The following is a 25,644-nucleotide window of genomic DNA, read 5'->3' on the forward strand; positions in this document are numbered from 1 at the left end:
TTCACCACTTTCTCCTTACGCTCCCAATACTTTCTTCTTACAGTTCGTCTAAGACGGCGTTTGAGGCGCTGTGTATGGGGACAGACATGCTGCGCCACTCACTCTCTCTGATATACTCCCTTCTGATTTCCCCTCCGAAAAAAGCTCCCCCTGACTTCCCCAATGGGAAAGGGTTTTGGTCTTTGGGTCAACAAATCGTCCATGAACTCTGGGTACCAGGAGGCGGGATACAAGATCCTTACTCGCTGGTACAGAGTGCCTACTCGCTAACATGCTATATGGCCTCATGTTGACTCAGTGTGTTGGCGATGTGGTCTGGAGGATAGCACTTAACTACATATTTTCTCGACCTGCAGTTCTTTGCGTCCTTTTTGGGATATTGTCCGAAGAACGATTAGACAAGTCACTAATTTCTCCTCAGACCTGTCACCTGCATTGTTCCTCCTGCATCACTGTAGCAGCTCCTCCTGGAAAAAAACGCCACCCCCACCTGTGTCACTTTGGATTTCTAAGGTGAACGATTTGATGTTAATGGAGGACCTTACATCTTCATTGATGGACTCCAACAAGAAGTTCACCCAAACATGGTCAGCATGGCTTTAATTTCAGGGTATTCCGGAGTATGCCGGCCTCCTGGGGAACCCGGGCTAGGTGTCTACCTCCGGGGCCCCCCTGGAACATAGAGTGTCTCCCTGGGTTGACACCGGCGGGTGTTGAACCTCAGCAGGACTCTGAGGGTGCCTTCACACGTAACGACTCGTAGTCGAAATCTTGCTGCGTGTTTTGCAGCGAGATCCGGCAACAAAGTAGGGAAGAAAAAGAAGAAAAAAGGGGGGGAGGGGGGAGGGGAAAGTAAAGGAGGGAGGGGAAGGAAAAAAGGAAGGGAGGGGCTCCACCTCCCCCCCTCACCAGGCAAACTCCAGTGAGGATTAAGGGTGCCTTCACACTTAACGACTCGCAGCAAGATCCGCTACGAGCCAAGGTCCTGGCAGGTCCCAGTAACTACATACTCGCAGCGGTCTGAAAGTATGTAATGCAGCTGCCCCCTTAGCCCCTTCATCCGCTCCCGACCGGCTCCCGCTCCACTGCGTGTATAAATTACCTGTCTCTTGCTGCACGGGTTCCTGGCGTCCTGCTCTGCTGCCCAGCCAATCAGTGTGTTGCCCAGCCGCAGCCACTGATTGGCTGGGTGGCAGAGCAGGACGCCGGAAACCCGTGCAGCAAGAGACAGGTAATGTATACACACAACGGAGCGGGAGTGGATAAAGGGGTTAAAGGGGTAGTCCACCAAAAAATGTTTTCTTTCAAATCAATTGGTGCCATAAAGTGCCAGAGATTTGTAATTCACTTCTATTAAAAAATCTTAAGTCTTCCAGTACTTATCAGCTGCTGTGTGTCCAGCAGGAAGTGGTGTTTTCTTTCCAGTCTGACACAGTGCTCTTTGCTGCCACCTCTGTCCATGTCAGGAACTGTCCAGAGCAGCAGCAAATGCCCATAGACAACCCCTCCTGCTCTCTAGACTGGAAATAATACAACTTCCTGTTGGGCATACAGCAGCTGAAAAGTAGTGGAAGGCTTGAGATTTTTTAATAGAAGTAAATTACAAATCTCTGGCACTTCATGGCAGCAGTTGATTTGAAAGAAATTTTTTTTTGGTGGACTACCCCTTTAAGGGGACGGCTGCATTACATACCGCTGCGAGTATGTAGTTACTGGGACCTGCCAGGACCTTGGCTCGTAGCGGATCTTGCTGCAAAACGCGCCGCGAGATTTCCGCTGCAAGTCGTTACGTGTGAAGGCACCCTTAGTCCTCACTGGAGTTTGCCTGGTGAGGATGGGGGAAGTACAGCCCCTCCCTTCCTTTTTCCCTTCCCCTTCTTGCCTGTCCCTCCTTTACCCTCCACTACCCCCTCCCTTTATTTTTTTCTTCCCTTTGTTTCCCCTCTTTCATTTGTTGTTTTTCTCCACTTCTGATTCTACTGACTCCCCTGTTCATTCCTGGGATTCCCTCGCTATTTGGGGTCCCGGGTCCTATCTGTTCTTTCCTACTTAAAATATGAAAAACACGGAGGGACGCAGGGAGAGCCGATGACGCCCGGTGTGCTATGTTCACGGTTGATTGTTTCGTTTTTTTTTATATGTCAAATGTGCAATCTGATGATTCTGCTCTGATCTACGCATGTTTATTGTGGTGCGCAATTCATTATGTATACTGGTGCTCTGGAGCCTTGTTGTTTGTCCCTACTGTTGCTCTAAATAAAGAGTAAAAGAAAACAAACAAACTCCATGAATAACTCTGTGTGACCGTAGAAAGTTGTAGAATGTTCCTTCAGCTTCTCTCTCCTCTTCTCTGACCTGTATAGACTGAAGCGACTGCAGGAGGAGACACCAGGAGGAAGAGTATTGGCTCATAGGGATGATGTCACTGGAAGGGGCGGAGCCTCCAAGCATTACAGGAGAGTAGAAGCTAAATTCTACAGGGCTGAAGGACCTTTGCTGATGTCATGGTCATGTGACCATGTGTGCTTTTGGAGGAGTTTGCCTGTGATTCTGAATTATATGAACAGGTAATGATTTATACACACACAGCTCTGCTCAGTACACTATATACACACACAGCTCTGCACTGTACACTGTATATACACACACAGCTCTGCACCGTATACTATATACACACACAGCTCTGCACTGTACACTATATACACACATCTCTGTACCCTACACTATATACACACACAGCTCTGCACCCTACACTATATATACACACACATCTCTGTACCGTACACTATATACACACACAGCTCTGCACCGTACACTATATACACACACAGCTCTGCACCCTACACTATATATACACACACATCTCTGTACCGTACACTATATATACACACAGCTCTGCACCCTACACTATATACACACACAGCTCTGCACCGTACACTATATATACACACAGCTCTGCACCCTACACTATATACACACACAGCTCTGCACCGTACACTATATATACACACAGCTCTGCACCCTACACTATATACACAAACAGCTCTGCACCGTACACTATATACACACACAGCTCTGCACCGTACACTGTATATACACACACATCTCTGCACCGTACACTGTATATACACACACATCTCTGTACCCTACACTACATACACACACAGCTCTGCATTGAACACTATATACATACACAGTTCTGCACCATACACTGTATACACTCACAGCTCTGCACCGTACTGTACTGTACTGCAACTTTTAGTGAAGGGCCACTTACCGGGGTCTATGTGAAGGTCTGAGCTGAACATCAGTAGTAAAATTTGTTAAATTTTCACAAAGGTCGTTAAATTGACGCTTATTAGTGGGAAAACTGGCATTTTCTCTTTCTCACTAGCCCTTTGAAATTAGGTACAATTTCTGGCCGCGATCCGCCAGTTGAGGACCCCCGCTATATACACACACAGCTCTGCAGAGTACACTATATACACACACAGCTTTGCACCGTACACTATATATATACACACAGCTCTGCTCCGTACACTTTATATACACACATCTCTGCTCCATACACTATATATATATATATATATATATATATATATATATATATATATATACACAGCTCTGCTAAGTACACTATATACACACACAGCTCTGCTAAGTACACTATATATATATATATATATATATATATATATACACACAGCTCTGCTCCGTACACTATATATACACACATCTCTGCTCTGTACACTGTATATACACACAGCTCTGCAGAACAGCTTTATCCTTTAGCTCTTTCAAAATATTACAGTGGATGTAGGTTTAGCAGTGTGACAAGCAAAATGATAGTACAGTGATCCCTCACCTTACAATGGCCTCAAGATACAATATTTTCATCATAACTTGAGACCAGACTCAACATACAATGCTACAGACAGTCAGGATCTGCGGAACATGTAAATAACTAGATGATCAACCAATAAAAATGGCCATTTTACTGGTAAAACTCAGTATTACTGAAGTACATGCACTGGTTGGCTGTCTAGTAGTGATTTTATAGAGCAGGGGTCCTCAACTGGCAGACTAGCTGTCCGGACCCCTGCTGCAGCTCAGTATACCTGTATGCTGAGCTGCGCTGCTCCCCTCTGCGCCATTGGCTCCCTCCCTGTCAGTCACTCTTGTGACCGCAGCAGTCACAAGAGGCCGCTCTGTCCTGTCTCTGGTTTTGGCACTCGAATGACGTCACGAGCGCCAGCGCCAGGACAAGGGGAGAACGGCCTCTTGTGACCGCTGCAGTGCGGAATATGGCCAATAATCGTTCTGTGTAGTAGAGCCTTAAGGACTTGCTTTATCCATATAAATCATCTGCTTATTTTCCTTTAAATCTTATTTTTTCTCATTTTCGGATGACATTTTAGTGGATTCAGAACCAATTGCCAGTTTTCCTGTAGAGTTTTGGTCTCAACATACAATATTTCCAACATACAATGGTCGTCCTGGAATCAATTAACATACCTCCCAACTTTTGCAAAGAGCAAAGAGGGACATGTGCGCTGCGGTCCCCATAGCCACGCCCCCATAGTGACCCTCCATAGCCACGCACCCATAGCGACCCTCCATAGCCATGCCCCTACAGTCACCACATGCTGCTGACTGAATAGTGCCCTATACAGTATCCAATCCCCCAAAAAATGCCCTATATAGTATCCAATGCCCCATTTTTAGTGCCCCACATAGTAGCCAATCCCCCATATAGCGCCCCACATAGTATCCAATGCCCCATATAGTGCCCCACATAGTAGCCAATGCCCCCATATAGTGCCCCACATAGTAGCCAATGTCCCCATATAGTGCCCCACATAGTAGACAATGTCCCCATATAGTGCCCCACATAGTAGCCAATCCCCCATATAGTGCCCCACATAGTAGCCAATGCCCCCATATAGTGCCCCACATAGTAGCCAATCCCCCCATATAGTGCCCCACACAGTAGCCAATCCCCCCATATAGTGCCCCACATAGTAGCCAATCCCCCATATAGTGCCCCACATAGTAGCCAATGCCCCATATAGTGCCCCACATAGTAGCCAATGCCCCCATATAGTGCCCCACATAGTAGCCAATGCCCCCATATAGTGCCCCACATAGTAGCCAATGCTCCCATATAGTGCCCCACATAGTAGCCAATGCCCCCATATAGTGCCCACATAGTAGCCAATGCCCCCATATATGCCCCACATAGTAGCCAATCCTCCCCTTTGTGTGGCCCGACCAGAAAAACAATAAACCAGTAACTCACCTGTCCGCCGGTCCCAGCAGCTCCTCTCCCGGCAGAGCGCGCACTCCCGTAATCCTCCGGGGTGGGCAGCGGGGTACAGAGTCACTGACTGTACCGGAAGTGATTCATGACAGAGGCTGCAGGTCACTTCCGGCACAGTCAGTGTCTGTATACCCCGCTGCCCGCCCCGGATGATGACGGGAGTGCGCGCTCTGCCGGGAGAGGAGCTGCTGGGGCCGGCGGACAGGTGAGTTACTGGTTTATTGTTTTTTTTGGTGGGGCCACATATAATGCGGGACACTGGGTGCCGTTCCGGGATCGCGGGACAGCACCCTGAAAACGGGACTGTCCCGCAGAATCCGGGACAGTTGGGAGGTATGATTAGTGTTGTATGTTGAGGGACCACTGTATATACAAGTGAACTTACAATACACAGACACAATGTAAGATTCTCAGCAAGATGTTTCTCAACCACACGACAACTATAGTACCTGGGAGAACAGGTATTGGGACACTGCAGAATGATAGACAATGTTGTCAGATGGTGGGAGAGGGTTTCCTGCAGGGTAGATTACTAATGTCTTGGAAGGATTTGTGTACTAGGAATAAGGGGGGTATAACACGTATAGTGGTCTGCACACTGCAGTATGTTTTCTGTATAACCACGTATACACTACATATTATACTATAATATCCTATAGCTAAGTCACCTCTATATGCTGTCAGTAATCCTTTATAGTTCCTGACACTACACGACATGTAATATGTTCTTACAAATAGGATTTTTCAATCGGTCGTTCTTGATTCCTGAGGTTCAGGATGGACGACGACAGGAATTACATGGCTGCCAGGATATTAGACCTCACCTCAGAGATGATATACTGGATAACCGGAGAGGTGAGAGCTTCACATGACGTCACTGTCATCCCTATTGATAGACCGGGTAAATGACTGGAAAGGTGACGGATTGTTAGACTATCCATAGTCATCAATGTCTCACCATACACAGGATTACACAGTAGTGAAGAAGTCGTCTGGTGAGTGTGTGGCGCCCCCTGTGTCCGGAGGCTGGAGCAGCACCCAGAGCCCCATCACAGATCCTCCACCTCCATCACTGATAGATGAGAAGAAGATTCTAGAACTGACCTCCAGGATCACTGAGCTGCTGACTGGAGAGGTGAGCAATGCTGCTGGGAATGCTGGGACATTATACAGTAACACCAAGGGAGGTGTCTGGAGGATGACGGGATCATTGTGTGTGTCAGGTTCCTATAAGGTGTCAGGACGTCACTGTCTATTTCTCCATGAAGGAGTGGGAGTATATAGAAGGACGCAAGGATCGGAAGGAGCCATTAGATATGACCTTAGAGATAATCCAGCTGATAACCGGAGAGGTGAGAGCTTCACATGACGTCACTCTTATCTCTATTAATATTACAGGAAATAACTAAAATGGTGAAGGATTCCTAAGGCCCTATTACACCAAGCTATTATCAGCTGTTAATCGCTTGGTTTAAAGGAGAAGTCCGGTGAAAAATTTTATTAAAGTATTGTATTGCCTCCCAAAAGTTATACAAATCCCTAATATACACTTATTACAGGAAATGCTTATAAAGTGCTTTTTTCCCCTGCACTTACTACTGCATCAAGGCTTCACTTACTGTATAACATGGTGATGTCATGATCCAACTTCCAGAGCTGTGCAGGCTGTGGCTGCTGAAGAGGATGATGGCAGGGCCGGGACAAAGGGTAGGCCAGGGTAGGCGATGGCCTAGGGCGCCATCTCCTGCTGAATTACAGGGGGCGCAATGTAGCTTTAAGTAAAAATCCCCCCACCTGACCAAACACGCAGCAGCATCACTTCCCTGCTCTGCCCTGCAGCTGCTGAAGGCTCCAGCCCCGCAACGGCAGGACCTGCTCTCCTCCTCCTCGCTTCTGCTTGGCTCCGGAGCTGAAGAAAAGCTTCTCATTAATGTCACATGACCTTTGAAGCCAATCAGGAGAGGGGAGTGGAAGATGCCCCAACCCCCGCCCCCCACCCTCCTCCTAACAGATGAGGAGTCTGATCCTCCGCTCAGAGACAGTGTCAATCTCCACTGCTACTACTGTATGGGTGAGTATATGTATGTATCTGTGTGTGGGGGGGTGTTAGTGGAATATGTATACTGATGGAGTGTGTGTGTGTGTTAGTGCTCATGTGTGGCTGAGGTAAAACTACAGCTCCCAGCATGCTCCTGTGTGACAGAGGTAGAACTACAGCTCCCAGCATGCTCCTGTGTGATAGAGGTAGAACCACAGCTCCCAGCATGATCCTGTGTGGCTGTGGTAATACCACAGCTCCCAGGATGCTCCTGTGTAACTGTGGTAATACTACAACACCTAGCATGCTCCTGTGTGGCTGTGGTAGAACTACAACTCCCAGCATGCTCCTGTGTGGCTGTGGTAGAACTACAACTTTCAGCATGCTCCAGTGTGGCTGTGGTAGAACTACAACTCAATCATCCTAAGCCACCCCTAATGCTTCTCCCGCGGACCAGAGACAGATGTGCTGTATGGTCCTCCACTACACCTCCTCCTCATAGGCAGAGACAGTGTCATCCTCCAGCAGCCACAGCTCCCTGTGGACCAGATATTGCAGCAGTATATAGTCCGGCCCTCCACCGCTCTGACGGACAGTGAACTGGCCCCCTGTGTAAAAAGTTTGGGGACCCCTGCTATACACTATGTGGTGGTGTGGAGACTATACACTATGTGGGGGCTATACACCGGGGGGGGGGGGGATAGGGGGTCATTTGCCTTCTCTGCCTAGGGCACCAAAACTCCTTGTCCCTGCCTTGTGGCAGGGGGACACTGAGGGACACAGGGCACTGGAGGGACACTGAGCATCCCTCTGCCATCATCCTCTCCATCAGCCAATGCCCCCACAACTCTGGCAATCGGGTCTTGACACCACCATGTTGTCCAGGAAGTGACATCACATGTTATCCAGGAAGTGACATCACCATGTTATCCAGGAAGTGACATCACCATGTTATCCAGGAAGTGAAGCCTTGATGCAGTAGTAAGTGCAGTGAAAAAAAGCACTTTATAAGCATTTCACGTAATAAGTGTATATTGGGGATTTGTATAACTTGGGGGGGGGAATACAATACTTAAATAAAAATTTTTGCAGGACTTCTTTAAAACTCCTGCATGATGTCGGCTGATCCTTGTCTTTCAACATGTTGGAAAAAAACTAGAACGGCTGCTATCCCCTATGGGCTCCCCGGACAATCTATGGGCTTCCTGGCAGCTCGCTGCGGCCCCTCGCTCTTGCCCACTTGCTGTCGGCATGTGTAATAGCCCCATAAGTGAGGGGGGAACGAGTAGTAAGCGAGCGCTGATCTAACAGGTCAACGCTCGCTTGCTTCTCTAGATCGGCTGGTGTAATAGTGTCTGTAAGGTCCCCATACACTTTATACTTTTTTTGGCTGTCAGTATATCATCACTACCCAACCTAATTGTTCTCAGAGAGAATCTCTAGACTCTCCATAGTCATCAATGTCCCACCATACACAGGATTACACAGTAGTGAAGAAGTCGTCTGGTGAGTGTGTGGCGCCCCCTGTGTCAGGAGGCCGGAGCAGCACCCAGAGCCCCATCACAGATCCTCCACCTCTATCACCGATACATGAGAAGAAGATTCTAGAACTGACCTCCAGGATCACTGAGCTGCTGACTGGAGAGGTGAGCAATGCTGCTGGGAATGCTGGGACATTATACAGTAACACCAAGGGAGGTGTCTGGAGGATGACGGGATCATTGTGTGTGTCAGGTTCCTATAAGGTGTCAGGACGTCACTGTCTATTTCTCCATGGAGGAGTGGGAGTATATAGAAGGACACAAGGATCTGTACAAGGACGTCATGATGGAGGATCAGCCGCCCCTCACATCACCGGGTAAGAGGAGACCTTCCCTGATTGTAGAGGAGAGAACAGATCATCTGATCATCACATATAGACAATGTATTCAGTCACTGTGTTACTTCCTATAGATGAAGACAGCCAGAGAAACCCACCAGAGAGATGTCCCCGTCCTCTATATTCCCAGGATTGTAAAGAGGAGCAGCAACATGTCCCCCTGGATCATCAGGTAGATGGAGCTGAGATTCCTGTAAATCCTCTATAGCATAAGTCTCCAAACTACGGCCCTCCAGCTGTCCAGGCATGATGGGAGTTGTAGTTTCGCAACAGTTGAAGGGCCGCGGTTTGGAGACCCATGCTCTATAGATTGATGTTATGAAGCTGTATACTAGACTCCTCCAGCAGCAGAGGAGTATACTGTATGCTCTATGGGGGAGATTTATCAAACTGGTGTAAAGTAGATTTGGCTCTAGCAACCAATCAGCTGCCACCTTTTATTTTCCAAAGAATCTGTGAGGAATTATGTTTAATCTAATTGGTTGCTAGGGGCAACTGGGCCTGTTCTACTTTAAACCAGTTTGATAAATCTCCCCCAATGTCTTTTTAGTGCTGGCTGCTTGTTTTTACCTGTCACCTTGATAGAAGGTAATCTGGGCCTCCTTTTCCTTCATCTCATGTTGTTAATTATGGGATCCTTGCAGGAAAACGATGATGCAACAATGACTGGTCTTAAAAAACCCACATCAGTGTCAGTGAAAGGTAGGAATTTTTTTATTTTTATAAATCCTGTTTTATTATAAATTTAATTATTAATGTGATAAATGAAATGAGATGAAAATATTTTTTAAAAGGGCCCTGAGAGCTGTCAAAATAATAAAAGACATACTCACCTGTCCCACTTTCCCGTCACTGCAGTCCCACCAATCCCTGGCCCTCTTAGCTTCTTCCTGGTTCACAGCTATGCAGGATCTGCCCCATTCAGCCAATCATCGGCCAAGGAAAGTCAGTGGCTGAGCCCAATGTTATAGGATACGTAAAGAAGTTGAGAGGACCAGGGACCACATGCAGTGGTGAAAGGAGCAGGACAGGTAAGTATTACATTGTATTACTGCCATTGCTACCATATTATACAATATGAAAAATTATGCAAAAATGGGAAACCCCTTCTGGTTCATTAAGTGTCCAACCGAATGCATAACACCTACAAAGCAAAAAAATATGTTGGACAATCGGAAACATATTAAAAATAAAATATTCTATTTTATCAATTCCAAACATAAGAAATATCCACAAAATTAACAGGAGGAAGCATTGGTGAGGGGACACACATATATAATATTCCTTACAGAATAATACGGCACATAGAGGGCAGAAAAAAAAAAATTGGATAACAATAAATCCCTTACATCAGTACAGAATCACGTCAGCAGGCCGGGGACGAAAACCAAAGAGTAATGCAGGAAGTACCTATAGAGCATACAAGGCCTGAATATCACAGATCCTTTATCTGGACTTCTCTGCATTACTCTTTTGTCTTGGCACAAAGTTAGCCGATTGTGGAAAGGTGATAAATTTGTCGGATGGGAATACTCCTTTGAAGGGGTTGTCTGTCAAGTTTAAAAAGTTAGGTAAGAGTATGGGCCCTATTATACGGAACGACTATCAGAAAATCGTTATATTGTTCAAATTTAAATTATGATCGTCCTGTGTACAATCAACAATCAGCCAACATGCACGATGTCGGCTGATTGTTGTATTAAAGCATGTTTTAAAAAATCAATCACGGTAGCGATCCATGTAACAGGGGTGGCAGCAGCAGCATGCTCTGCGTGCCCCCCTTCCTCAAGGTCTGTGCATGTAATAGCACAGACAGCGAGCCAGGAATGAGGAGCAATTGAGTGCTGACCTGACAGGTCCGCTCTCACTTGCTCCTAAATATCTGGCCTTCTAATGCAGCCCTTAGAACCCATATAAAATCTCAAAAGAAAATGTACTCACCCCTAAACCCAGCACAGCTCTATTGCTGTTGTTGCTCCAGTGTTACATTCAGTGACATATTGTATTTTTACCTCTCTGTCTCTCCTTTTATTTTTTTCCATTTGAAGGTGAGATGATCGGCTCCCATGGGCATCTTCTTCTTTTATCTCCCCATTGTGAAGGAAAAAATAACAATACTGCACATGCTAATTCAATAACTCCTAATGTATCTCTAGCTCCCCACATCAGTGATCTATCCGGTGCTACCGCTGGTCACCAGGAACCTTCATCTAATCCATCACAGATTGGAGAACAAAAAACTGGACGGAAAACTTTGCGTGACAGAGTTCACAAAGATAAAGGACCATTTGTATGTTCAGAATGTGGAAAAACTTTTACTAGCAAATATAATCTTGTTTTACATCAGAGACTCCACACAGGGGAGAAGTTATATTCATGTCCAGTCTGTGGGAAATGTTTTACTCAAAATTCACAATTTCTTATACACCAAAGAACCCACACAGGGGAGAAGCCGTATTCATGTAAAGAATGTGGCAGATGTTTTGCCTATTCATCGGGTCTTGCTAAACATCTAAAAATTCACACAGGGGAGAAACCATTTGCATGTAATGAATGTGGGAAATGTTTTAGTAAGAAAGAACATCTAAAGTCACATGAAAGAATTCACACTGGGGAGAGGCCGTTTCCATGCCCCGAATGTGGGAAGTGTTTTCGGCACAAAGCAAATCTTGGTAAACATATAAGAACTCACAAAATAATTTCATGTTGCAAATGTGGTAAAAAAATGTAGTAGAGCATAAGAAAAATGACACAGGGGAGAGGCCCGTTTCTATCCTGAACGTGAGAAATGTTTTACAAAGAAACAGCACCTTTTGTATCGTAGAAGTCACACCAAGGAGAATCCATATTTGGAGCACATATCAGCCTTTGTTTATCATTTTAGAAGTCACCCAGGAGGGAAGCCACTTTCATGTTTAGAATGTGAAAAATGTTTTAACCATAGATCCGGTGTTCTGCATCATCTAAGACAGGGAAGAGGCCGTTTTTATGTATAGTATGGGGGGGGGGGGGGGGGGGGAAGGGAAAAAATTACAAAAAGAAAATGAAATCTTATTTCACATTAAAGAATTCACACATGGGAGAAGTCATTTTATGTCCTGAATGTAGGAAATGTTTAAATGGTATGTATGTATTATCTAGCTTTTTATTTATTTATTTTTTTTTTACTGATCGGAGTTAGAGTTAGGTGAGTGAACTAGTGATGTCACGATACCAGAATTTTGAGTTCGATACCAATACCACCTTTTTTTTTCCCGATCAGTATAAACAAATTTATGTTCCTTTTCATTTTATTACTTTAAAAATAAAGTTTACATTATTTAAAATAAAGGTGCTTTAAAAAATTGCCCTACTCTGATTCTTAACACTTTTTTATCTTTCCGCCTGTCTGGCTGTGGGGTGAGAAGCATTTTTTGCGCTGTGATCTGTAGTTTTATTTAGTACCAGGTTTTTATGTGGTACAGAATTTGGTGGCTTTCTGCGCCTGCACTGTTTACCATGCGTGATCAGGAGGGTGATAATTTTATAGTATGGACAATAACACTTCAGCTATTGGGATGATGGGGGTTGTAGTCATGTAACACACCAGCTATCAGGGTATGATGGGGATCAGGGTATGATGGGGGTTATAGTCATGTAACACACACTTCAGCTATTAAGGGGGATAATGGGGATTGTAGTCATGTAACACTTTAGCTATCAGGGGGATGAGGGGGTTGTAGTCATGTAACACTGACTTCAGCTATCAGGGGGATGATGGGGGTTGTAGTTATGCAACACACATTTAAGCTATCCAGGGGATAATGGGGTTGTAGTCATGTAACACTTTAGCTATCAGGGGGATGAGGGGGTTGTAGTCATGTAACACTGACTTCAGCTATCAGGGGGATGATGGGGGTTGTAGTCATGCAACACATTTAAGCTATCCAGGGGATAATGGGGTTGTAGTCATGTAACACTTTAGCTATCAGAGGGGTGATGGGGGTGTAGTCATGTAACACAGACTTCAGCTATCAGTAATCTGCAGACTACAGCTGTGGTATCCCACTATGGGTGTTGCAGTTGTATATACCCTTCGCAAAAGCCTGTACTTCTCTTTATTGTGATGATGAAAGTAGTACAAAAGTTTGCCACTAGATGTCACTGTGTTATGTATGCGTGTATGGAAGCTGCACAGCTGAAGGATTGTAAAGGATTATTTGTTTATGTGTCACCAGAGTCTGTCTACCACTAGGAAGTCTAGTTTTTTTCATCTCTTTTATTTCTTCTGTTGCATTCTTCACCCACTCACAGCGCACTTTACATGCTAGTGAGGAAGTTAGTCACATGGGTAAAGGAGGTCTTTTGTTCTGAACAGTGTGGAGGAAGGACGCAGGCTAGATAGCTCTCCACAGTGGTCCTGTTTGTGCCCTGGCCCTCTGCCAGGTCCCCGTACTTCAAATCAGTCTTAGCTAGAACCCCATATAATGCTACACAACACTATGCACTGTTAAACCCCTCTTAAGAGAGGACTAGCCAGAGACAACCTCAACCCACGCCGAGAAACGAGGAGTGTCACAGAGCAGGAGAGTCTCCATTACAGCCACAGAGCTAGAAACTGATCCGGACAGAGCAAAGTTACAGTAGCCTAGGAACTCTGTCTCGCAGCGCGGGTGTCAACAGGAAATTCTCAGCATTCCGCTCAACCCAGACAACAGGGTCTGGGGCCTGTGTCACCCATTAGTACGGTTCAGCCAATGCTAGTGGGCATAAGGTAATGTGAAGACTAAAGTCAAGGCGAATACATGGACACAGGTATTCTTCTTCAAAGAATTCTACCTCATCCTATATCATCCCGGCAGAGCACAGTACTACATGGGTTAAGACTCTCACAGCATCCTCCTCTCTACTACTCTGCTTCTTTGTATTACTCCAGACGCAACGCAGTCAGCACGACTGTATCCTACGCTGCACTCACTACAGACCTGGTGGTACATTAAAGGGACTCTGATTATTCGCTATCCACCTACACAGCATTCTCTGCAACCTTGGGACACTTCCCCTTTCTGTGGGTGGCAGGTCCTACTATCCGGGAGGGTCATTACACCACTCTGGCCATCCGTGAACACTCTAACCCAAGGGACCCAGTAGCAACCCAGCAGGGCACTGACCACAGGGGAAAAGGGTACAACTGGCCTTTTACATCAAAAGCAGGCGACCTATCACACCTGTGTGCCACCAGGCACTGGCGTCACGTGACAACAAACCAAGGTCCAGGTGTGCCTCAACCAACCACCTCTGGCATGGAGTCACACATCACAATCTGGCAAGTGACCTGCTGTCCCTTCGATATAAAACCACACAGCCCCCTTGCCAGTGAGAGCCAGGCCGACCCCCTGTTCACCCCCCACATTGCTGATATCTACATCAGGAGTGTCCTAATGGCCCAGGCCTGCCTCCCCCCCCCCACATCACAGTGCTGCCAGGTGTAGTGGCCCCATGTCCTCCTGTCCTCCCCCCATCTCCTCCGGACTCCTCTTCTGGACCACGCTGCTCTCCCTCTCCAGCCACCGACCCTGCTCTGCCCCTAAGCTATGCAATGTTATATATTATTGCTATAGCATTGCATAGCTCTAAAATCAGTGCTCCGCTAGTAGAGTGTGGCTAAGTCAGACTCTATTAGCAGAGAGACACTCACATTGCGGGGTCCCAATAGTACACATCACAGCCACCTGTGAAGGGTTAAATGTAGTATCGCGGGCCGCAGTCATTAGCAGCCGGGGTCTGCTACACACAGTAACACAGTAGCCGACCCTGCCAGCATCATCTATACAGTTACATAGTCGGAACAAGTAATCGCTGTTTGGTAGCTATTTCAAGTTAGCGCCGCTGTAGCGGGAGGCAGGGAGGGCGGCCTGTGGAGGTGACACGCAGAGAACATGCAGTCCCTCAGCTCGCTTCCCGCCATGTCTTCTGTATACTCTATGATAAGCCGCACTGCTGCCCGGCTTATCATAAAGTATTGAATACCAGGGAATGCTGGTATCTAACCGAAAATATGCCCAGAGAATCGATAGTAGAATCAAATTTTCGATCGGCATTTGAATTTCGCAGTCTGGGGAAGGTGGACGCAGCCTGAGGACGGCCTGGGAAATATAAGCTGTGTCCATGTTTTTCAGACAGTTTTTGGGCTGCATCCACCTTCTCCAGACAGCGGAACCCAAACTTTCAGCAAGTTCTCTCATCTCTTATAATAAAACAGGGTAATTTTTATCTATTCTGTTCTATTCTATTTTTTGCCATCTCTCCTAAGCTATTTGAGCAGAATTAGAGATACGCTTTATAGAAAGCTCTATGCACTAAAGGCCACAATAGACAGAACTGAGATGAATAAGAAAGGTCAGTGACCATGATAGAGGTGATTATTTCATTGATCCTTGCTTTGGCTGTGTAACCTATGGTGTGCCCTGGCTTCAGTCTCCTCTTTATTGGCATGTATTGCTTCTGGGTGTAGGGCTGGGCGATTTAATCAAATCAATTTGATTAATTCACCCAGAATTTTGGAATTGATTAGATTTTTTGTGAAAATCGTAAATTCGATTTTCACAAAAAATCATTGCGGGCGGGGGGCGGGGCAGTACAGTGTGGGGCGGGCGGGCAGTCGACGCAGGACAGTGTGAGGCAGGAGGTGCGGGACAGTGTGAGGTAGACGGGCAGGAGGCGCGGGACAGTGTGGGGCGGACGGGCAATCGGTGTGGGACAGTGTCGGGCCGGCCGATCAGTCCGGAGAGGGGCGGTGCAGTCTCAAGACATGTGGCACGGGCGGCCTCCAGGAGCTGCTGGTCTGCCCCCGCCCCTTACACACAGTATCCCACTCCCCTGTCTCTGGAGAAGGCAGCAGGGACTGCAGGGTGAGCGCTGTGGGTCCTGATCGGATCGGATCCCGCTGTACAGCTCCAGTAATCACACTATTCTGTAGTCCCTGCTGTCTCTTCCAGAGACCAGGGACCTGCATGTGCACTCCTGCTCCAGTCTCCCTCAGTCACCCCCAGTCCCCCTCAGTCCCCCCCAGTCACCCTCAGTCCCCCCCAGTCACCCCCAGTCCCCCTCAGTCACCCACAGTCCACTTTTCACCCCCAGTCTGCCCCAGTCCGCTTCAATCAACCCAGTCCCCCTCAGTCCCCCCCAGTCCTCCCCAGTCTGCCCCAGTCACCCTCAGTCTGCCCCAGTCCCCCTGTCACCCCCAGTCCCTCTCAGTCACCCCCAGTCTGCCCCAGTCACCCTATTCACAGGGGGAGCACTGTTACACTGGGAAGCAATACATTTGTTGTATCAATAGTCATTAAGGCTATGTTCACACTACGTATGAGACCGTCCGTTCCGTGACTCCGGCCAGGTCACGGAACGGCCGGTCTCAGCCCGGATCATCAAGGCTGGATGATCTTTCCTCAGTGGAGCTCTGATGCGGGCGCATCAGCGCGCGCCCGCATCAGAGCTTCCCATAGCACAGAGTGAAGCAAGCAGCCGGAGCCGTTTGCTTCACTGTGTGAACTGACAGGTCCTACTGTGGGCGGAATTCATTGAATTCCGTCTGCAAATAATCAACTGGTCAGTTGTTTGCGGTGCCATATAGGAACCGGCCAGAGCGTATACGATGTGTGTACGCTCCGGCCGGGATCCCATAGCAAATAATGCTATATTCCACCCCGCAAATCTACGGCTGTAGTTCTGCGGCGAGAACTACGGCCATAGATTTACGTAGTGTGAACATAGCCTAATAGTGATGAGCGAATAGTGAAATATTCGAATATTTGATATTCGATCGAATTTTCAATCCCATTAAAGTCTATGGGAACAAGTATTCGATTATTGAAAAACATCTATTCGACCATTTGGAGGTCACCAAGTCCACAATGACACTTCAGGAAATTATGCCAACACCACTGGAATACAACTGGGACAGCAGGGGAAGCATCTGACACCCCAAAATTGCCGGTAATAAAGTCACAAGTCGATGTTATACAGGTGAATGACCTGGTTATTAAAGGGTGTATGAATATTTTATAGGTACAGCTGGACGGCTGTATTATGTCGCATGTAGCACTTGGTAAACAGAGCTCCTTATAGTAGCACAGCAGCCTGCTTGTACCACCCTGTGTATTTATGTATGACATAGCAGCACGTAGCACTGGATGAACACACGTATATATGTTATTGGGTCATGTGACTATGCCATCCAATCATTGTTATTCTTGTTTCTCACGATGCTATGTACACCAAGGGGCTGTGGCAGCCTCCCTGCATGTTGATTGGCTAAAAAAACAGGGAAAAAACAAAGAAGGGGGATTAGAACGCTCATCGAATATTTATCGAATATTCGGCGAACTATTCGATAGGATCGAATACCTTACTATTCGATCGAATATCTATGCGATCAAACAGTATTCGCTCATCACTAGTCATTAAAATAGTATCTGACACTGCGAGAAAAAATTTCAGTTTATTTAGCAAAAACTCCTCGCCGACCATTGGAACAAAGCTAATGGAAGTAAAGCTAATGCCGGAAGGCCACGCCCACTTAATACAATCTGCAGTTGATAAAAGGACACTTTTTACTTGAACAAACACCATGACGTATGATATGAAATAAGGTATGAAAACTGGTAAATTTACCCTTTACACCCGTGTAGAGAATGCACAAAGGGGGTGACAGTGTCACTTTAACTCTGCCAGTCCTCACTCGCCCCTTGTTTCACATCTGGTACTACTGATTAGGTAGATCATTTTATATGGTGGAGCCTGGTCATCATGTGCTCCCCCTCGAAAAGCTGCTAGTCAGTGTATGATGTGCAGAAGTGAACAGAGGTAACTTTATTAGTTCTCCAGTTCTCCTCTCTACAGACATGCCCACCATCATAATGGGCGACTTCAACACCTGTGTCGATACATCCCAAACAGCCATCTCCAAAATCTTATCACTAACCTCCTTCAGCCTTACGCGGTGGTCCTCTATGGCCACTATACTCATAAAAAGGGTCACACACTGGACCTTATTCTTTCCCGTCTCTGTCCCATATCTGACCTTACTAGCATACCTCTCCTTATCTCTGACCACAACCACCTAACATTCACTTCTCTCTTTTCTTTAACTTTCCCTCTTCATATGAACATGCAACCATTACACCCATCCTTAAAAAGCCATCCCTTGACCCTGCTCCTTGTCCAGATACTGCCCCATCTCACGTCACCCTTTTGCCTTGAAACTCCTCAAACAACATGTCTGCCTGGAACTGTTCTCCCGCTTTTTATCCAAGTCTCTGTTCGACCTCCTGCTGTGGAGGCACTATGGTCGACCGGTCACTTGCCAGATGGTGCTGTGTGACGCCACTAGTGTGGTGGTTAGTTGGAGTATAGCTCAGCCGGTGGTTATACTGTTGTGACACCAGTGCCGGTTGGGCACACCTATATAGGGGCACACCTGCTTTTATTTTAAGGTGGCTGGCCATACCCTTTCCCCTGTGGTCAGTGACCTGCCGGGCTGTGAGGGGGTCCCTTGGGTACTTATCACAGTTTTCCGGAGTGGAGTTGTGACCCACCTGGCCTATTGGTACCGCCACCCACAGAAAGAGTCCTATTACCATAAATTTTCTTTACTGCAGGAATACTTAGTACAGCGGCTGACAATGGACTTTCGACTTGACTAGACACAATCTGCGTTAAAAGCTTTAGGAGCAGAAGAGCCATGCTGAATTGGTTGCGTGCTGAGAAGTAGAGTGAACTTAGAGTAGTAGAGAGGAGTTTGTGCTGAGAGTCCCAACCCAGGGTAGAAGTGTGCTCTGTCGGAACTTTGGAAGAAGTAGAATACTGAAGAATACTTGCAAACAGAAGACTACTCGTGCCCGTGTTTTGACCTTTGTTGTCGCTGTACCACCTGTTGCCCTACAATTTCGGGTGACCCGTCCTTCTAGGGTGACACAAGCCCCACCCTTGTTACCTGAGTTGAGCAGGGTGGCCAAATTACCTGGTTACACCTGCGCTGCGAGATAGAGCAAAGTTGCTACAAGCCTACTTACTCTATCTGGATCAGTTCCTCTTGTTTTAGGATACTGTCCTTCACTGTTAAAGATGTTCATGGCGTTGGGGTGATCTCTGACTTGTCCTCTCTTAGGTGGCTTAGCACTGCATAATAAGATTAGGTGTTGCTTTGGAGAAGAAAAGAGTCTCTGTGCTTCCCATACATCTGTCCACTACCACACACCAGACTAGACTACACCGGACTGGTGGGGGACCTGGCAGAGCCAGGGCCCAGCTAAGCCACAGCAGGGACCGTCAAGTCTTGCATCCTCTCTCTATCAAGACTTGGATAAGACTCACTAAGTGTTGGTGTATACTTCCTCTCCCCTTGTGACTACTTCCTACAGGATGTGTAAAACCTCCAGTGAGTGGTGGAGAAGAAAGTGCAGAGAAGAAAGGAGAATAGAGATAGGTGGAGAAAAGAAAAGAGCACTTATTGGTGCGCAGATGACAAACATACAGCGACATCTAGTGGTAAAACTTAGGTACTACTTCAATACCACATTTACTTGTAGTACAGGCTTTTGCGAGGGGTGCACAAACTAGTAACACTCGTGGTGGGACACCCACTGCAATCAGGCTTTCCCCACCAACACTCTGTCCCCCATGCCTCAAATCTGCTGCCTTGGAGTCACTTTTGATTCCACCCTGTTTTAAGCTGCACATTCAGACCCTGACCACCTCCTGCCACCTTCAACTTGTCAATTCTTTGGGTGGATGATTCCGTGTGCAGGTATCCTTAGTTATCAGGATAAGGAGAGAGAGTAGCCACCCAGGGTAGGAAGAGCTATGCCGTTTTGGACCCTTTTCAACTCCGCTTGTACCAGTCTGACATTTACTTTATTCATGTAGTTTATTTTTTGATTTTGTTACATTCAGTATCTTACCCTTATTAATTGTACGGCGCTCCAGATTCAAGGGTGAATTAAAAATAAATTATAATAATTTGGAATTTTTATTCTTTCAAACTATGGTGTAGTTTTTTTTTCATACTTACAAGAAATTCACTTTGAAGTTAAACTGTTGTAAATTTTTTCAGACGACAAAAAAATCTGCAAGAATCTATGTGAGACTTTTTTTTGCCTAAAACATTTTGCCTAAAATTTAACTTATTTATTCCACCTGGTGTCTCCTGCAGGAGCGATGTCACTGGAAGAGATAGGACCTCCCAGGTTTACAGGATAGCAGAAGCTATGCTGATTCCAGAGCGCCGTACCAGTAATAAAGGTAACATTCCGAACATAACAAACTCAAGAAACAAACTCCATGAATAACTCTGTGTGAGGGTCTCTGGTGATCGTGTATATCTGTCAAAAGTTGTAGAATGTTCCTGCAGCAGCTTCTCTCTCCTCTTCTCTGACCTGTATAGACTGGAGCGACTGCAGGAGGAGACACCAGGAGGAAGAGTATTGGCTCTTGATGATGTCACTGGAAGGGGCGGAGCCTCCCAGCATTACAGGAGAGCAGAAGCTAAATTTTACAGGGCTGAAGGACCTTCCATGATGTTATGATCATGTGACCATGCTAGATGTTAACTGTTCTTTTGGAGGAGTTTGCCTGTGATTCTGAATTATATGAACAGGTAATGATTTATACACACACAGCTCTGCACCGTATACTGTATATACACACAGCTCTGCACCGTACACTGTATACACACACAGCTCTGCACCGTACACTGTATACACACACAGCTCTGCACCGTACACTGTATATACACACAGCTCTGCACTGTACACTGTATACACACACAGCTCTGCACCGTATACTGTATATACACACACAGCTCTGCACTGTACACTGTATATACACACAGCTCTGCACTGTACACTGTATACACACAGCTCTGCACTGTACACTGTATATATACACAGCTCTGCACCGTATACTGTATATACACACACAGCTCTGCACTGTACACTGTATATATACACAGCTCTGCACCGTATACTGTATATACACACACAGCTCTGCACTCTACACTATATATACACACAGCTCTGCACTGTACACTGTAGACACACACGGCTCTGCACCGTATACTGTATATACACACACAGCTCTGCACTGTACACTATATATACACACAGCTCTGCACTGTACACTGTAGACACACACGGCTCTGCACCGTATACTGTATATACACACACAGCTATGCACTGTACACTCTATATACACACAGCTCTGCACTGTACACTGTATACACACACAGCTCTGCACCGTACACTGTATACACACACAGCTCTGCACTGTACACTATATATACACACAGCTCTGCACTGTACACTATATATACACACAGCTCTGCACTGTACACTGTATACACACACAGCTCTGCACCGTACACTGTATACACACACAGCTCTGCACTGTACACTACATATACACACAGCTCTGCACTGTACACTATATATACACACAGCTCTGCACTGTACACTGTATATATACACAGCTCTGCACCGTATACTGTATATACACACACAGCTCTGCACTGTACACTATATATACACACAGCTCTGCACTGTACACTATATATACACACAGCTCTGCACTGTACACTGTATATATACACAGCTCTGCACCGTATACTGTATATACACACACAGCTCTGCACTGTACACTATATATACACACAGCTCTGCACTGTACACTGTAGACACACACGGCTCTGCACCGTATACTGTATATACACACACAGCTCTGCACTGTACACTATATATACACACAGCTCTGCACTGTACACTGTAGACACACACAGCTCTGCACCGTATACTGTATATACACACACAGCTCTGCACTGTACACTATATATACACACAGCTCTGCACTGTACACTGTATAAACACACAGCTCTGCACCGTATACTGTATATACACACAGCTCTGCACCGTATACTGTATATACACACAGCTCTGCACTGTATACTGTATATACACACACAGCTCTGCACCGTATACTGTATATACACACAGCTCTGCACTGTATACTGTATATACACACACAGCTCTGCACCCTACACTGTATACACACACGGCTCTGCACCATACACTGTGTATATACACACACAGCTCTGCACTGTACACTATATATATACACACACAGCTCTGCACTGTACACTGTATATACACACAGCTCTGCACTGTACACTGTATATACACAGCTCTGCAGTGTACACTATATACACACACAGCTCTGTACCATACACATTATATACACACAGCTCCACATCATACACTATATACACAAACAGCTCTATAGTGTACTCTATATACACACACAGCTCTGCATTGTACACATTATGCAGACAGATCTACACTGTATATACCCACAGCTCTGTACTATACACTGTACAGGGGCGTAACTAGAAATGGCTGGGCCCCATAGCAAACTTTCCAATGGGCCCCCCTTCCCCGAAATGCCTGGTCAGTCCTCTATAATGGTGCCTGGAACTCTGACTCTGCCCCACCCCCCTAAGTGTACCTGCAAGTACGGCAGAGGAGAGGGGACCTGCGTACACCTACATCTAGGGCTGTATTTATAGCTCCTGCACTGAATCCGAAGACAGTCCTTTTTCACTCACCAATTATCATCATGATTTACTACTTTATAAACAATCATATTGATCAGTGTTTGTCTATGTTCTCACATTTGCGTCACCAAATGCAGTTCCAACCAAACCCCCATGCAGTACCCAATAGGCGTATGGCCAATAATCCTGCTAACAGCACACGACTACTGGGGAAGAAATGGATGCATGGTTTTGGCTACATGCATTGTTCGAATCTATTTTTCTGCATGATCTGCATATTGTCTGTAGTGATTCTCATCAAAGGACTGGTAGGTAATAGCTTCAGACAATGCAAATTTAACACCACCATACCAGACCTGATACCACCATACTGTGACTGGATATCACTGCCATACCAGACCTGATACCACTATACTGTGACTACATATCACTGCCATACCAGACCTGATACCACTATACTGTGACTACATATCACTGCCATGCCAGACCTGATACCACCATACTGTGACTACATATCACTGCCATACCAGACCTGATACCACCATACTGTGACTGGATATCACCGCCATACCAGACCTGATACCACCATACTGTGACTGGATATCACCGCCATACCAGACCTGATGCCACCATACTGTGACTAGATATCACTGCCATACCAGACCTGATACCACCATATTGTGACTAGATATCACTGCCATACCAGACCTGATACCACCATACTGTGACTAGATATCACTGCCATACCAGACCTGATACCACCATACTGTGACTGGATATCACTGTCATGCCAGACCTGATACCACCATACTGTGACTAGACATCACTGCCATACCAGACCTGATACCACCATACTGTGACTGGATATAACTGCCATACCAGACCTGATGCCACCATACTGTGACTGGATATCACCGCCATACCAGACCTGATACCACCATACTGTGACTGGTTATCACTGCCATACCAGACCTGATACCACCATACTGTGACTGGTTATCACTGCCATACCAGACCTGATACCACCATACTGTGACTGGATAATACTGCCATACCAGACCTGATACCACCATACTGTGACTGGATAACAGCACCGTACCTGAGCTACCATGCCTATAGCACTGCTTAATACCCCCAATGGCCAGAATTAGAGTTATCACAACATTTATACTAATCACCTATCTACAGAACTGAGGATACTATAACACTGTTACCTCATTACCATACTACTCCCATAGCCCCATCTATCGCTTATACTGTCCTCATGGCCCCTTGGAGGAGGAGACAGAGGTAAATGTCTGTGCAGCCTGTCCATGCTCCCGGATGACCTTCTAACTTTTTCCCACTTTAAAGAGCTGCCTCGGAAGCTTCTAGTGACAGACTGCTCAGCCAATCAATGAGATAACGTCTCGGCCAGTGATTGGCTAAGTGGCCTGTCAGTTCTGTCAGCTCTGAAGTTCTGGCAGTGTCTGCGGTCAGAAGCTAAAAGGCCATCAGGGAGCGTGGACAGGTATGTATAAAGTTTCCATATTTTAATTTTTTGTACACAATTATCAGCAGCCAATCATTTCTCAACTTGCTGAAAGATAGCGGTCAGTCGTTTCTTTGGCTGATTGTTTCCTTCATTACACGATAAGTAATAATCTGCCAAATTGGCCTGTGTATAAAGAGGTTGATCCCAGGTGACTTCTCCCTCTAAAGCTTCTTGTGGGAAGGTCATGTGACCAAACTCCTTACTACTTTCATATGTGATCACAGGGTGCAGCGGATACAAAGCTGTTTTAACCTTTTGCTCTTTCAAAATACTACAGTGGGTGTAGGTTTAGCAGTGTGACAAGCAAAATGATAGTACTGTACATATGAGTGAACTTACAATACTTACAACACACAATATAAGATACAATATAAGTTTCCTGCAGGGTAGATTACTAATGTCTTGGAAGGATTTGAGTACAAGGAATAAGGGGGGTATAACACGTATAGTGGTCTGCACACTGCAGTATGTTTTCTGTATAACCACGTATACACTACATATTATACTATAATATCCTATAGCTAAGTCACCTCTGTATGCTGTCAGTAATCCTTTATAATTCCTGACACTACACGACATGTAATGTGTTCTTCCAAATAGGATTTTTCACTCGGTCCTTCTTGACTCCCGAGGTTCAGGATCCTTCATAGCTAAAGGATGGACGACGACAGGAATTACATGGCTGCCAGGATATTAGACCTCACCTCAGAGATGATCTACTGGCTAACCGGAGAGGTGAGAGCTTCACATGACGTCACTCTTATATCTAATAGTAATACAGGGAAATGACTGGAAAGGTGACGGATTGTTAGACTCTCTGTAGTCATCAGTGTCTCACCATACACAGGATTACACAGTAGTGAAGAAGTCGTCTGGTGAGTGTGTGGCGCCCTCTGTTTCCGGAGGCTGGAGCAGCACCCAGAGCCCCATCACAGATCCTCCACCTCCATCACTGATACATGAGAAGAAGATTCTAGAACTGACCTCCAGGATCACTGAGCTGCTGACTGGAGAGGTGAGCAATGCTGCTGGGAATGCTGGGACATTATACAGTAACACCAAGGGAGGTGTCTGGAGGATGACAGGATCATTGTGTGTGTCAGGTTCCTATAAGGTGTCAGGACGTCACTGTCTATTTCTCCATGGAGGAGTGGGAGTATATAGAAGGACACAAGGATCTGTACAAGGACGTCATGATGGAGGATCAGCCGCCCCTCACATCACCGGGTAAGAGGAGACCTTCCCTGATTGTAGAGGAGAGAACAGATCATCTGATCATCACATATAGACA

The 25,644-nt window shown here is 46.2% G+C and overlaps 1 protein-coding gene across 1 annotated transcript in view; it reads left to right on the forward strand.

Annotated features, from left to right (window-relative positions):
• Window positions 1–2,509: 2,509 nt before the first annotated feature.
• The window catches only part of LOC138774030 (oocyte zinc finger protein XlCOF8.4-like), a 37,534-nt gene continuing 14,399 nt past the window's right edge, over window positions 2,510–25,644 (forward strand). The window contains exons 1-12 of the mRNA XM_069954573.1: window positions 2,510–2,567; window positions 6,091–6,175; window positions 6,288–6,455; window positions 6,544–6,672; window positions 8,837–9,004; window positions 9,093–9,216; window positions 9,312–9,409; window positions 9,882–9,939; window positions 11,286–11,964; window positions 25,007–25,088; window positions 25,201–25,368; window positions 25,457–25,580. Coding sequence (XP_069810674.1) covers window positions 2,560–2,567; window positions 6,091–6,175; window positions 6,288–6,455; window positions 6,544–6,672; window positions 8,837–9,004; window positions 9,093–9,216; window positions 9,312–9,409; window positions 9,882–9,939; window positions 11,286–11,964; window positions 25,007–25,088; window positions 25,201–25,368; window positions 25,457–25,580 — 1,891 coding nt within the window. The 5' untranslated portion in view covers window positions 2,510–2,559. The remainder of the gene's footprint in view (window positions 2,568–6,090; window positions 6,176–6,287; window positions 6,456–6,543; window positions 6,673–8,836; window positions 9,005–9,092; window positions 9,217–9,311; window positions 9,410–9,881; window positions 9,940–11,285; window positions 11,965–25,006; window positions 25,089–25,200; window positions 25,369–25,456; window positions 25,581–25,644) is intronic.

The sequence above is a fragment of the Dendropsophus ebraccatus genome, chromosome 15, assembly GCF_027789765.1.
Source record: "Dendropsophus ebraccatus isolate aDenEbr1 chromosome 15, aDenEbr1.pat, whole genome shotgun sequence".
NCBI lineage: Eukaryota > Metazoa > Chordata > Amphibia > Anura > Hylidae > Dendropsophus > Dendropsophus ebraccatus.